The sequence below is a fragment of the Juglans regia genome, chromosome 14, assembly GCF_001411555.2.
Source record: "Juglans regia cultivar Chandler chromosome 14, Walnut 2.0, whole genome shotgun sequence".
Lineage (NCBI taxonomy): Eukaryota > Viridiplantae > Streptophyta > Magnoliopsida > Fagales > Juglandaceae > Juglans > Juglans regia.
This window is the reverse complement of record NC_049914.1, coordinates 10,716,847-10,731,786: the sequence shown is the minus strand read 5'-3', so window position 1 is coordinate 10,731,786 and position 14,940 is coordinate 10,716,847. Positions and strand designations below refer to the sequence as shown.

The 14,940-nt window shown below is 28.8% G+C and overlaps 1 protein-coding gene across 7 annotated transcripts in view; it reads right to left on the bottom strand.

The window, feature by feature from the left end:
- Nucleotides 1-12,706: 12,706 nt before the first annotated feature.
- The window catches only part of LOC108989604 (DNA repair protein RAD51 homolog 2), a 16,369-nt gene continuing 14,135 nt past the window's right edge, over nt 12,707-14,940 (bottom strand). For 5 of the 7 annotated variants that reach the window (XM_035684990.1, XM_035684991.1, XM_035684995.1 and 2 more), the window contains 6 exons: nt 14,771-14,820; nt 14,315-14,374; nt 14,126-14,217; nt 13,936-14,055; nt 13,361-13,504; nt 12,707-13,067 (listed from right to left, as the gene is read on the bottom strand). In XM_035684990.1, the coding sequence (XP_035540883.1) occupies nt 13,024-13,067; nt 13,361-13,504; nt 13,936-14,055; nt 14,126-14,217; nt 14,315-14,374; nt 14,771-14,820 (510 nt within the window). In that variant the 3' untranslated portion in view covers nt 12,707-13,023. Of the gene's footprint in view, nt 13,068-13,360; nt 13,505-13,935; nt 14,056-14,125; nt 14,218-14,314; nt 14,375-14,770; nt 14,821-14,940 lie in introns of those variants that run through there. The other 2 variants (XM_018963276.2, XM_035684992.1) reach the window with 2 other exon arrangements.

Sequence of the window (14,940 nt, the reverse complement as noted above, 5' to 3'; positions counted from 1 at the left end):
TACATGAAATCTCATAAAATGTATCCCAATTAGATATTAAATTAGCAAAATAGTTTGAACAGCCATAGAGTTTGCATACTTCATGTATTCTATTTGACAAAAGTTGACAAATTTAAAATTCACACTGGAAAATATATATTTTAATAACGAGTTCAATTTTTCTAAAAGGGGTGTGTGAAGTTTGTATACATTATGATTATATTTAACATTACTCATAAAATTAAGATTGAGTCTTGAGAGATCAAGTTGAGTTAAAATATCTTTTAGAGGGCAATAACATAATAAAAAGATCCTAACATTTTTGTTTTCACACACACACAAGAAAAAAAAAAATGATTGGAAGCTTTTAAAAATAATGTTTCTCAAATTTAATTTTTAGGGGTTGAGAGCCTGATTTGTATTTAACCCTAACATTTAAACAAAGTAAAGTGTAAAAATATTATTCTTGCTTGTTTTTATGATAAAAAAATTGTTTTATTTTAAAACAAAAACCAATTATGTACATCCACAAAAAAAGGAATAGAGATATTTTATGAGTCCTGCTAGGGTACCGCCCAACAGTGACCTGACCGTTGGGCGTGTTACAAGGCAAAATTCATTTTTTTCATAATTTTTTAAATATTTTTAAAAAAATATGAAAAAAATATTAATACACTAATAGTCACTTCTTTAATTAGTAAATAAAAAAAATATAAAAGTAATTAAATGTATGAACAGTCAAAATAAGATGATAAAATAGAGTGACATAATATCATTATTCTTATTTTATTATGTGTGTAGAGTATACTATTCATATTATTTAAATAATAAGATTTAACTTATAAGATTTAAATTTTAAAATTTATTTTTTATGTTAAATTATGTCATGTAAATAATATATGACGTAGAAACTTTAAAAATTTAGAATATACTCAAAAGAATAAATTGTTAAATGCAACTTTGTTAAGAGTATCGAAAGAAAATGATAAATTGTTGGAAATTTGGAACAGTCAAACATCGTATTTTCCATAAAAAGAAGTCGTATCTCATAGAGATTAGACAGTGTCAAGCACGACTTTTCACTGTATTAGAAAAAGGAAAAACGACAGGATTGCGAGTGGCCGTAGATCCTCGTTATAAGGCAATATAGGAACCTACAGGTGGCAGTGGTAAAATAAACAAAATACTTATAGTGAGAGTCTACAAGCAAAATTAGTACCTACCGAATAAGGCAAAATTGCAAATAGTTAATACCTTAAAACCCTCTCGATCGGTAAACTCATTTTCCAATTATGGTAACTTCAGAACCCCCCCAGGTCATGATTGCGACTTTTCAACCGGCTTTGACCGGTTGCAGACAGTTAGAATCCGGTTAAACATTAACAACGCACACGCGCATGCACATCAATTCAGTGCCCGTCCGCGGCGATGATTTTAAGGGTTTGTTTTGGTTAGGAAAATGTTTTGGGTGTTGGAGAATTGTTTAGGAAAATCTTGAAATGTAACTTTTATTAGATTTTTTCAAGCTTTTGAGAATTATTAGAATTAAAATTTGAAATTAGGATATTATATTTGTATTAGTGTTGGTGAAAAGTAAGGAAATCCAAAAAGTTGTTCGGATGTGATATTTTGGTTTTAGGTCTCGTTTGTATGTTAAGCTGAGTTGAGTTGAGTTGAGTTGTTTATAAATAATAATAAGTTAAGATAGTACAATGAATTTTGTGAGACCCATCTAATATGAGTTTAGATGTGTTTAGATATTAAGCTAAATTTATATATATTTATAAAAAGTTGAAAAATATTGTAAGTCTCGCGTGTAAAGATATACTGAGTTGAAAAATGTTATAGGTCTTACGTGTAAAAATGTTTTGAGTTGAGATGAGTTTACTGATTTAAAAATTGAGTTTTTAAATATTAGATTCATTTTAAAATTAGACTGTTCAGTTCACTTTCTAAATGGGCCTTAGTGTCCCATTTTCTAAATTTGTTTCATTAAAATGTGTAAAAATACAACATATATTTATATTTGTACTTGTAAATAATTCTTTATACTATTAATAATTAAAACGCTGCAATATTCTATTGATTTGTTATGGGGTTGGGTGCATATCCTTTTCCTTCACATTTTTTCTTTCATTAAATCGATGGACACGAATAGATATGAATCTCATTTCTCTAATATTATACCTTGAATGACTAGATCTCATACTACATTTTTTATTCTTATGTATATTACACAAAGGAAAATTACATTTTTTTTTATCCATAAGCAAAGAAGTTATTATACTCACAAGTCGATACGTAGAGCGTACAATCCACATGATCATTTCAACGGTAAAAGTTAATTTGTAAGATTAAAATTTTAAAATTTATCTTTCAAATCAAATTATATTATATAAATATTTTACTAAATGTGCTGTATCCACTGACTTGAAAATAGAATTATTCACAAACAAATAAAGTCTTAAATATATCATAAAGAAAAATTTTATTCCTCATTCTCACACCATATATTACATATAATTTTTTTTTTCTCTTATTAAATGTGTAATGTATATATGATATAAGTATAAAAATTTAATTAATTTAAAAAAATAAATTTTAAAAAAATTAAAAGTAAATATAATGTATAATAAATAGAAATGATGAATATCAAAACTTTTTTCATAAAAAATTATGTGTGCTTGGCATGCTATCAATTTCTGACAGCAAAATAGCAGCAGATAGGATCTCATAGTACAATCATGTCTCTAGGATTTCATTGACTCAACACAACCAATCAATAAAAAAAAAGAAAATTTTTGACCATATAATATATGGTAGATAGGATATTTGTATAATTGAATTACATGTTTTTATGGTGTGAAATCATAAGTACTCATCTTCAATATTTAGTATAAAAATTGCTTAAGAATATAATGTAATTTTCATAATTTCCTGGTGGGTCATGGACTCATGATCTCTTCTTCAAGTTTTTGGTTGGACAAATTTCAATTATTGTTAAGCTACCAAGCTTGCTATTACTTTTTGAGAATTAAGTTGGTACTCAGTTCAATCAATTAAGTCCATGACATGAACACTTGAATTAGCATGTTGATGTAGAGCTAGCTAGGTGGTATCTTACTAGATAAATAAAAAGGGTGAGCCAACAATATTTCATTAGATCAATTCGAAGATAATCGTTACGATTGTGTCGTATTTTTGTCAAGTATATCGTGTTCGGAGAATTTGCAGATCGTAATTGTTAGGCACTATGATCAACTTGTTTTCTAATTATTCTGTTCATGACAATGATCTGCCTGATAATCTTAGTAACTCCAAATACTATTAAATTGAGTGATATATGCTTAATCTATTAATTCAACCTCATCGTTTAATTTTTGTTTTCCCTGATATTGGATACTGCCCAATTACTGTCTATTTTAAACATGACCCCACAAGGGGAGTAAATATTTAATTAATAAAATAAATAAAACTTTTCAAACATCGAGTTGAATTTAATACGAGCAAAGTACAACTAGGGTTTCCTTTTTGGTGGGCATAGTGTCGGCAAGGATGTACGAGGTTTACTGGGGGAGACGTGGACTCTCCTTCTCCGTTCATGTAAGTGATCTGTCATTATCTGATCATGCTATCAAAACAAAAGGGTGATCTGTCATTATCTAGTCAAGCTACCTATTCTTATTGTCAGAAATTCAAAAACTATTTATTTCAGATAAATTGTTCTGTATTTTGTGACATCAATATATATTTTAAATAATTATTTAAAATAAAATAAAAATTTTAATTGTACATTAATTTATGGGATGATATTATTTTATTAGTATTATAATTTATTTGTTTATATAATTTTAATTTTGTTTTGATATTTTCTCCTTCTTCATTTTTTTAAAAATTATATGTTTAATAAAGATTTGATTATAACTTCCGAACTATTTACCAAATTATAGTATTTCTTTTCAAGTAATTTTTTAAGGTTATAGTACATATTTAATTTTAAAGTTAAGCTTGTAAATTTAATTGAATTAATTCGAAATCGAGAATTCTATAAAACTTAATTGCAAGATCAATCAATAATAAAGTTACAAATATTTCACAACAAATTATTAACTATGTAATAAAATAATAATAATCCTTTTTAAAAAAAATTATTTTGACTTTTTTTTTTTTGAAATTGATGCGTTTAAATTTAATAATAATAATTTATTATGAATTTGTGAATAAGTTGTTGTTCTATCAATTCTCAAGAGAGGGGAAGACAAGCTTCCTAAATCCTATTGCTGCAATTTGCTATGCATTCAAGAGGAATGTTATAGTTATAAAAAAAATTATATAAAAATGATTTTATAAATTGACGCAGTTTCATATGATTCGTTAGATCTATTTATAATAAAAATAATTTTATAATTTGACGAACTACATTAAACCATTTTGCAAAATTATTTTTATGTAAATTATTTGTGGTTAAAATATTTTTCTTTTTTAAATAAAATTGTGTATGCATACGTCAAAGTATATATACACATTTATATTTTTTGGAAATATAGAAATTTTCAGATAAAATGTTGGATTGTATTCTTTAAAATAATATATTATTAGTCAAAATAGGAAAAAAGGAAGTTTTATTTAGCTATTTAATCTAGACATAAATATAGATACACCGATGAAAATGGTTGTCATTTGCGGAAAACGCACGACAATGTCGTTTTAGGCTGTGTTTGGATATTAAAGTATCCTCAATACTTTTAAAAAATTTTCGTACTTTTAAAAATACTTCACATGTTAAACAACTTAAAATACTCTCAATGGGACCCACAAACCCACTTTAATCTCTACTCATAACTATTCACAAACATTCTATAATACTTATCACTATTATATATAAATAAAAAATAAAATTACTATAATATTTATCACTATTAAATGTAAAAAAAATCATTATAATATATAAATAAAAAAAATACTATAATATATAAATAAAAAATATTTATCACTATTATATATAAATAAAAAATAAAATCGCTATAATATATAAATAAAAAATATTTATCACTATAATATATAAATAAAAAATAAAACAAAATAAAATCACTATAATATATAAATAAAAAACAAAATCACAATAATATTTATCACTATTAAATATAAATAAAAAATAAAATCATTATAATACATAAATAAAAAATAAAATCACTATAATATATAAATAAAAAATAAAATTATTATAATATTTATCTCTATTATATATAAATAAAAAATAAAATCACCAAAATATATAAATAAAAAATAAAATCACCAAAATATATAAATAAAAAATAAAATCACTATTATATATAAATAAAAAATAAAATACTATAATATTTATCACTATTATATATAAATTAAAAATAAAATCACTATAATATATAAATAAAAAATAACATTACTATAATATTTATCACTATTATATATATATATATAAATAAAATCATTATAATATTTATCACTATTATATATAAATTAAAAATAAAATTATTATAATATTTATCATTATTATATATAAAAGTAAAATAAAATCACTACAATATTTACTAATATTAAAAAATTACTATAATAAAATCATTATAATATTTATTACTAAAAATAAAATCACTATAATATTTATGAGATCCACACATTTTTCAACTACCTACTCAAAAGTCAACAACTCAACATATTTCACACATTCAAACAACTCAAAATACTCTCAATGGGACTCACAAACTCACTTCAATCTCTACTCATAACTATTCACAAACATTCTCAACACTTCTCACTACCTAAACGTACCCTTAGTCATTTGATTCACCAATTAAACACGTGATATGAATGTGCACCCGTTGGCCGTTTGTACCACAAACCGTCCAATTTAGCCCGTAAAGCGAACTCATAGAAAACGTTAGAAAAAGCCTATCCTGTCGCCTCCATCTTACTGCCCAAGTGTATCGCTTGACGCTTGGTAATTTTTTTTTTTTACTTAATAATTGAAGAAGTGATTTTAAATATTTTGATGTATTTTTTTATTTTTTAAAAATATTAAAAAATATGAAAAAAAAATAAAAATAAAAATAAAAACTTAAAATGTGCTATGTGGTCAAACCAAACGGGCTACTTTAGACAGTAGAGTAGCCCGACTCAAACCATTATGTTTTACGAAGGATATATAGTTAGAGGCACACATTTTCAAACACTAGACATCACTAGTACTTCGTGCATATTTGAGATTGCGACGAGAAATATATCTCATAATTTTAAGATCTATTATTTATAATTTAAGTAATAAATTTTATTATTAAAATTTTATTTATTATTTGATTATCATATATTTAAAACACTTTCAAATATATTACATTTGTTTGTAAATAAATTAAAAACATACTTTCTGAGGTAGAAATGATCATGACGATCATTTGATTTTTTAAAGATTATGATCATATCCTTAAAAGTTTGAAAGTTGTAATTATCTAAAAATTATATGAGTATTTTCGTTAATTGACAGTTTTTTTTTTTTTTTTTAAATTTCAACTACATTCCGGATTATCCAAAAAAACACGTTTGATGAAAAATATCAAAATGATATATTTTTTTTCAAATGTATTTTTTAACTTATTTGAGATTAAAAACATTTTAATATGTAACACTCAAATAATTGAACTTTTTCGTTAAATAGATTTTAAGACTATTTAAGTACTTTTTAAGACTTTTAACGCAACTCCAAATAAATATTTAGTCAAATTTGAAGAAGATAAATTAAGCGAGACAATGCATTTGAAGTATTACATAAACTTGGAGGTGGTTTTAGAATTTAATTTTGCAAACAAACGAGACGAGTCATCACTTTATAGTAAAAGGAACTCTGAGTATTAATGTTAAATTAATAATGGAGGTTTTAGCATCATGATTAATATATATTACGTCGTAAAAAATGCAAGGTAAATTAAAATTGATGCTAATTATATACGTAATTTTGATTAATTAATTATATGATATATAGTGATAGAATGAGAGATAACATATATATTTCCTGTATTTCGGAAATACCATAGGAAAATGTTTGTTTGTCGGCATGCATCTTGTTGTATATATAGTATCTTCATGCACTCTTCACATTCATTTTGCCAAAGTTTGATTTTTGCACATTTTAATAATTGGAATTATTTCTATCTGTCCTTCAAACAAACTACGGCCTCAAGCGTGGAATGCCAATCTCTTCCCTTTTTTGTAATATATATGACAATAAAATATCCACAAAGGTTGCCTGCGCCCACCTCCTTTTTTTTTTTTCACATGATTTAATTTCTACATTCTAATATTTTCAATTTTTTTATTTAAGATTTTGTATATATATTTTGAAGTAATTTCTGTTGGTTTTATATTTTCAGACTTTTTATTTTCTTTTTTTATTTTATAATATTAACTCTTTTGGTTTTCTTTTTTTTCAAAAATGCCCGATCGACTTTTTCAATTATATTTTCTTAAAATTTTTATATTAAGGTTTTCATTTAACTTTTAATTTTGATTTTTTTTAATAAATATTTTAGAAAACCTAAGGAAGCTTAGGCATGAGAACCCAGGCCACCAGGAGTGAACAAATAAACAAATAAAATATAGAGACTGCTAATTAAATATATACATTACCCACTTAAGAGAAATGATATTAGCAACTATTTTTTAATAGTAAATTTTAAAGTAAGTGCACAAGACTTGAACAGTACTCTAGAACTGTATCTAAAAAAAAAAGAAGTTAAGTTTTAGAATCGTATCAAATTTATAATTAGTTGGTGATAATAATGTTTGTTATAAATTAATAGAAACAGCTTGAAGATCTTTGTAAATCTATTATTTTGTATCTATTCTAATATTATATATGAGGAAATTACTTGGTTGATTGATGTATACGTGTAAACACCTACACATGACTTTGCGATATACAACAAAATTAATTAGATTATTTATAATGTGACGGCCTACAATATAATCTCAAGTGTGGACAAAACATCCATGAAAATGACTATAAACTTCTTTTGTTTTAAAGAAGCTCTGGGTGGGGGCCGGGCTCCATCCTAGCTAGCTATGCTATAAAGTAAGAGAACTCACATGAAACATGCTCTGAGGCGCGCACAAGCAAAAAAACAGACACGAAAACACATGACCAAAACCAAAACAAATTAATAACATATATGCAGGTGTAAACACCGACCTCGCCAAGAGACAAAGCATTTATTTGGATATAAAACTTAGAAAAATTTCTCTTCTCATCAGTCAGTCGGCAAGACGACATGAGTACTACCAAATGAAGATTCAAGAAGAAAGGAAATAAATAAATAAATTAATTAATTAAAGTTTCCCTTTTAACTTTTCTCGTGTTTATATATAAGAATAATTAGTTTTGTCGATGATGAGAAACATGATGATTTGATTTTTTTAATACGCAGGTGGCCCATTTGTTTGACATGCTACAGCAAAAGGTTGTCTCCTATCTCATTAATTTAACTAATATTTTAATTTCTTAACAATATTGAATCCAGCCTATTGGAAGAAGTGATCGAATTTGCACCTGATCATGAAGAATGCAAGATTAGGTAGAGATAAACAAACCTTATAATCATATAGAATTATTTAATATAATATATAGAGAGGCCTGATTTTCTGTAGCTATGGCGACTAAATTATATATATATATATATATATTAAAAAATGGTATTAAATTGTTGATTGTGGCAAAGTTGATGCGACTCTATCATGTAAAGTAAAGTATAGTGTAAATTAAACAATTGACAAGTGGTGCAACTATCATCTTTTAGAGATATGTATGTGCCTGCGCGCCTCGTTGGAGCATAAAATTTTCGGGGAGATTAAGATCCCATAAACTAATTATTAATTAATAATAAATAAGGTTTATAATTATGCGGAGTAATCAGACCGTAATCCAGATTAATCTATATATAAATAAATAAATAAGCATTTGTTTTTTGTTGGGCTTACCAGACCGTAATCCAGATTAATCTATAAATAAATAAATAAATAAGCGTAGCAGGCTGATGAATACGTACTGATACCTATCAGACAGCTTTGATAATCATTTTTTGCATTGTTTAGTGTATCAAAGTCAGTCTGGTCGCTCAGAGTCAGTATGCATGAATGATTCGCATCTCATACACACAAATCAATTAAACAGCTATGCAAACTACATGCATACAAATATATATATATATAGTGTGTGTGTGTGTGTACAGAGAGAGAGAGAGAGAGAGAGAGAGAGAGAGTTATCCAAAGCCTCCAAAGTGAGGATGGAATATAAAATGTTCGAATGCTAAAGAGAGAAAGAAAAGAAACCTTAAAAACCATCAAAATCTCTGGCTGCAACTCCCAGAATCTTTTCTTGTTTAAGATAAAGAAACCCAATAGCGGCCGAAGGTGGTAGAGTAATTTATATCTTTTGTTTGGCTGATAAAGAAGGAAGAAGCAACATCACATGAGTTGTCAGTTGTAGAGTTCTTTATGTTCATTACAATTTAAAAGCGCCTCCGTTCCACCAACTGGAATAAATATGCATGGATTAAGTTAAATCTTTGCACGATGGAGTGCACACTAAGAAACTCTTCATATATATATATATATATATATAAAAGCTTAAAATATACATTTTGCCGTCGACCATGCAAAGGTAGTACTGCTGCTACGTAGAAACTCCCAAAAAGCCACGACAATCTTTATTTCTGGATTAGGTTTACAACCAACCACATATTGTATTGATAATGTTCATAGGCATGCGGCCCTGTAGGGGTAATATAAATTTGGGTACGTACATCATGCATGAAGTTCCCCCATCCCTGGGTAATGTAATTATCAGGATTGAGGATTATTTAAAAAGTGAGCTTTTGATACGAGTTTTATAAACAAATTATATTCTCGTACCTATAATATATATATATATATATATAATTGGTTTGTTTCGCACACCATTTGTGAGGGTGAGAATCATAATATATATATATATATATATATATATATATAATATGAGTTAGCTTGGGAGAAAAATTACAATGATGTAACAAAAACCTAAGTCAGTTAAAAAATAATACATGACTTTTTACACTCCCAAGTATTAAGTGTTCTTCCAAAATAGAATCGTCCAAACTTTTAATTCTTAAGATCATGGGTCATGATTTGTTGGCGGGAACATGAGCTTTTTTTACTCTTTCAATATTATTCGTTACACTTGTGTTCTTAAAAAATGAAAATAATTTACTTCAACCTAACTTACTTGCATCTCTCTCTCTATATATATATATGCTGTATGTGGAACCCATTCACCAATTGTTTGAACCTCGATTGTCTTCATCTACATCATTATTAATTCCACTAACCCAAAGTTTTGTTTTAACTTTCAATAACTTCTTCCCTTCATTCTATATATGTGCCATAACTTGCAATAAGACCTAGATGCAGATAACAATCAACTGGCCTCCCAAAAGCACAGAGAAAACAAACTTAAAAGACAAAATAATAATAATAATAATAATAATAATAATAATAATAAAAATAAATTGAACTTTCAACCATGTTATATATGGACACGATTAGAGAGAAGTACAAACGTGCAGTGTTTTGCCAGAAAAAAAAAAAAAAAAAAAACTGACCTCTTTCAAGACCCATTTTCTCATATATAGGGATTCAAAATGATGCCACTGTATATAAGTTAAACACCTTTTTCCTATTTGAAGGTAAACGAGGACTGAACAATCGTAATCACACCTTTCAATGCATTTGTTTCTTTTTAGTATTGGCATCATGAACAAGCATGCTGCTTGCATGGACACTCCACTTGATAAAAAGCAATCAAAGTTGGCAAGGTATCTGCTCTTAGTATAATCACAAGTGGCTTCTCATCAGCCATGCAGCTTGTTGGTCTCCGTTTATACGCTGATGTTTGTCCTTGTTCTGTAGGATTAGACAAGTGGACTGTTCATTTTGATGGGCTTTTGATGTTTTCTATAGTACATCAGGCCGCACAAGTTTCGAGCTCACCCATTTTTATTTGTGAGCATGCCCTTTTTTTTTTTGTTACCATTACCCAATCACCTACACTAATAGTGCTCGATTATTAACAATTGAGCATGCCTGCAACTCGGTTGATTTTCTTTCCCAGCAAAGAAGAGAGAGCTTGTGGATTTTAAGTACGTACGTTTATTTATATATTAAGAAGGAAAGGAAGAGATCATGAATCTAATCATCAAAAGTAGTGTGTATACTATAGAAGGAACAATGTGTTGGAAAATAGAGAAAAATATGTATGGGAGAAAAGAGTTATGAAGAAAATATATATATATATATATATATATATCTTGCTTAAAAAATGGGGGCTCGATTATTAATTCAGTCCATATCAACCTATCGCGCGTGATAAATATATATTTGAGTTAAAATAGTAATAAATATTTAATGAGTTATAGAAAAACTCAAATCCTTATATGAACAGTACCCTTAATGCATAGGCCCTTCAAATTCAACATTTACATCTTATTCTTCTCTCAGACAATCATCTCTCGCAATTAAATAGAAGTGCATCAGTGAATTTCATTTGGTATAATGTCACTGTCAAGACGTTATAGCTAGGTTGCTGCTATATTGGCCATAATTATCTTGATGATTATAGGATGGTAACATTATCATTGAAGCTGATCTGTTTAACCAATTGTACTATTCCCATTCACTTGGTCATCAAGAATAGAAAATGAGTTAGAATAGGAGACAGTTGTGGGGGAGTCTTAAGATCACATGATGGTAGCTTCATTCATGGGTTTTCTTGCAATTTGGTAAAGGGCACAAAAATTGTTTCTGAGATTTCAGGTCTTAGAACTGAATTAATTTGATATTTTCAACTGCACATTTATGACTTTGGACTCTCTGATGGCTGTAAATTGGTTTTATCTTCACAAGCATCCTCCTATTGAGTCAAGTTCTAGTTCACTTTGAACTTACTCATACCTTTAGGGAAAGGCAACAAACCTAGCTAATGGACTTCTCAATCTTCGCTGCTCCAGGTTTGGATGGTTTCTTTGAATCAGTTTCTCAACTTCGAGTGCATCTTTTTTGGTTATATGTTTTGGATAAAAATGGTTTGCCTCCCAGCATCTCTGATGCCAGTGGCTAGTCAAAATTTGACTAGATAGCTCAGAAGTGGGCTACATTGGACCAGACAAACATTCAAAATCCACTTTTGAGCTACAATAACTCTTATCTTTTTTCAAATTTGACTAGTCACTTTCATCTCCGAACGATAATTTTACTCTACAATTATTCCAACAAATATATTCATTCCCTCGTTTTTCAGTTCTTCACTTTCCTTTTTTTTTTTTTTAATCATGAATATGAAAGCTGGAGTCCTACAAATTGTGCTGAAGTAGAAAAGTCCAGCTAAAGAAGACTTATATGCTTACAAATGCTCGTGGACATGCTCATAAAAATTTGTAATAAAGTTATGAGATATAATATAAATATTTTATTTTGTTAAAATTTATTATGCAAAATATAAAAACTCCCAGAGGCTATATAAACATCAAGATCACAATACTTTTGTGCGCAACAACAGAGATACTCCATGCCACAAGCAATGTACTTGAAACCAAAAAATAAAAAATAAAAAACACACCCTGCTCAAGCGTGAAACGGCTATAGCCTATGATTCTGAATAATTATTAGGTATTCCTGGATTATGAACAGTGGTATCTCATCCTATCAAAAGATTTAATGTCAATTAAATTGATACTTACACAAGAATTTTAATTATATGACATGTTGTGATAGGATGAGAGTACTATGTTATCCGTACTCTCAGAGTAATTTTCTGATTGTAAGAGGTACTATGAACCTAAAATAGCGAAGGTGTTAGTTAAAGATCATTCAGTTTCAGTTCAGAGTTAACCCAGAAAGATGGTTCAAAATGAGTCACTGTAACTGTTACACAGTGTTTTACCTTTGCCAACAAACATTCCTACTACATGCAGATTCCATTCTGATTGTTCACTGCAAGCTTTCCCCAGTAAAATTGATAATGTCACTGTGGCCTGCATATTTGTCATTAATCTGAGACATTTATTTACAGACATGGAAAGAAGACAAAAAAAAAAAAAAATGAAGGAGAAACAAATTTTTGACGTAGACTCGTTAAATTAATTTCAGCACCTAATCAAGGATGGCCATTTGCAACAAAGAAAAGACAGACTTTCAGTTATTAGGAGGTTTTTCAGGACGTGAGCTACTTTTAAGTACTCCATATTTTAAGAGATGTACCCGTAGTCATGGGTGTTCAATTAAAATTATTCTGCATATTTACAACAACAAAATCTCAAGGACAAACCTTGACTGTGAATTGCGTTTATATCTGGCCCCGTCAGCTCTATCCCATCATCGCTTAACAATGACATTCCTGATGCAGTTATGTCAAAAGGAAAAGCCAGAGGTGCTGATATTGGAGATTTTGACACCTTAAGGAACCTTTGACCTGAAAGAGAAAAAAATATTAAAAAAGAACTTTGAGTGCGTAATAAAAAAAGCCAAAATCTATGGTGTTCACATGCTATCATACTCTCTCTCTATATATATAAAAAAAAAGGTAATGTAAATAGCCTCAAATTCGGCAGATAAATTTTCTCGGAGGATATTTCACAATCTCCACTTTTGAATTGGATATACTCTTGATCTTTCTAAATACCTTTTGATATACTATTAAACCTTATTACAAAAGGAGAAGAGGACAAGGCACCCAATATGCCCCAAAGAAATAAAACTCGATGTCGCAAAGTGAACTAAATACGTCCCAAACATGCAAAGTGTACTAAAACATTTTATTCCACCAACATGCATATTAGACCTACATACAAGCTTAATAACCGGTACATTTTGATTTTAAAGAATAGCACATGTTGTGCCAACCTGATTTAGCCTCTAGAACAAGACGGATTGTTACAGCATGAGCCCAGTGAACTCCCAAAGCAGCAACAAGATGAGAACCATATCTTGCATGATCCTCCTTGGTTTCCTTCCATCTCTGCACTGTACGGAGTATTGTATACTATGATAATACAACAGGAAGAAGATTTGTAATTTTGATCATGCCACCAACCTTGAAAAGAAAACTGGCAGGCCTCATCAGAGCTTTGAGACCTCACTTGATTTGTCACCACAATAGGAATTCGTGAAAATTCAGCAAGTGACCTAGATAATGAACAAAAAGAAGTACTAGTCGAGCGGAAAAGACAATCATCTGTGCTAAGAAGTCCATGATATGATATCAATATAATTTGCTTCTTACTTGATGAAAGAAACATGCCAACCCAATGGATGTTGTCTAGGAATCCCCTGCTCACATTCCCTGTGTCGAAGATTAGGATAATTAGTTTCTGTTTCTAATAAATTCAAATTAAGATTTGAACAAGTTTGTTAGGGGAGTCTGTTAGTTGTTCCTATTTTTTTGCATTTCCTATTTTTGTGTAATCTAGTAGATTAGGATAGATTTCTGTGGGAACTACTTTGGATATAAATACTTACTGTAACTGCTATTAATTATTAAGAAAGTATCAGTTTTTTCCTTCTCAAAAACTTTCATGGTATCAGAGCTTTGGCTCTTTATCATTAAGCTCTAATGACAAAAACTGCCATGAACGGGGCAAGCAAGACTTCAACTACTGTAGAAAACAGTGGTACAGATCTTTCTACATCACATTCTTCCTTTCAACTTACCGTTCACAAATTGAATGGCAAAAATTACCTGGAGTGGGCCCAGTCTGTGAAGTTAGCAATCGATGGCAGAGGCAAGCTCTGTCATTTAAAAGGAGAAGTGAGCAAACCAGCAGCAGATGACCTAATCTAAAAACATGGAGGTCAGAGAACTCGTTGGTAATTGCTTGGCTCATCAACTCAATGGAGCCCAACTATTGG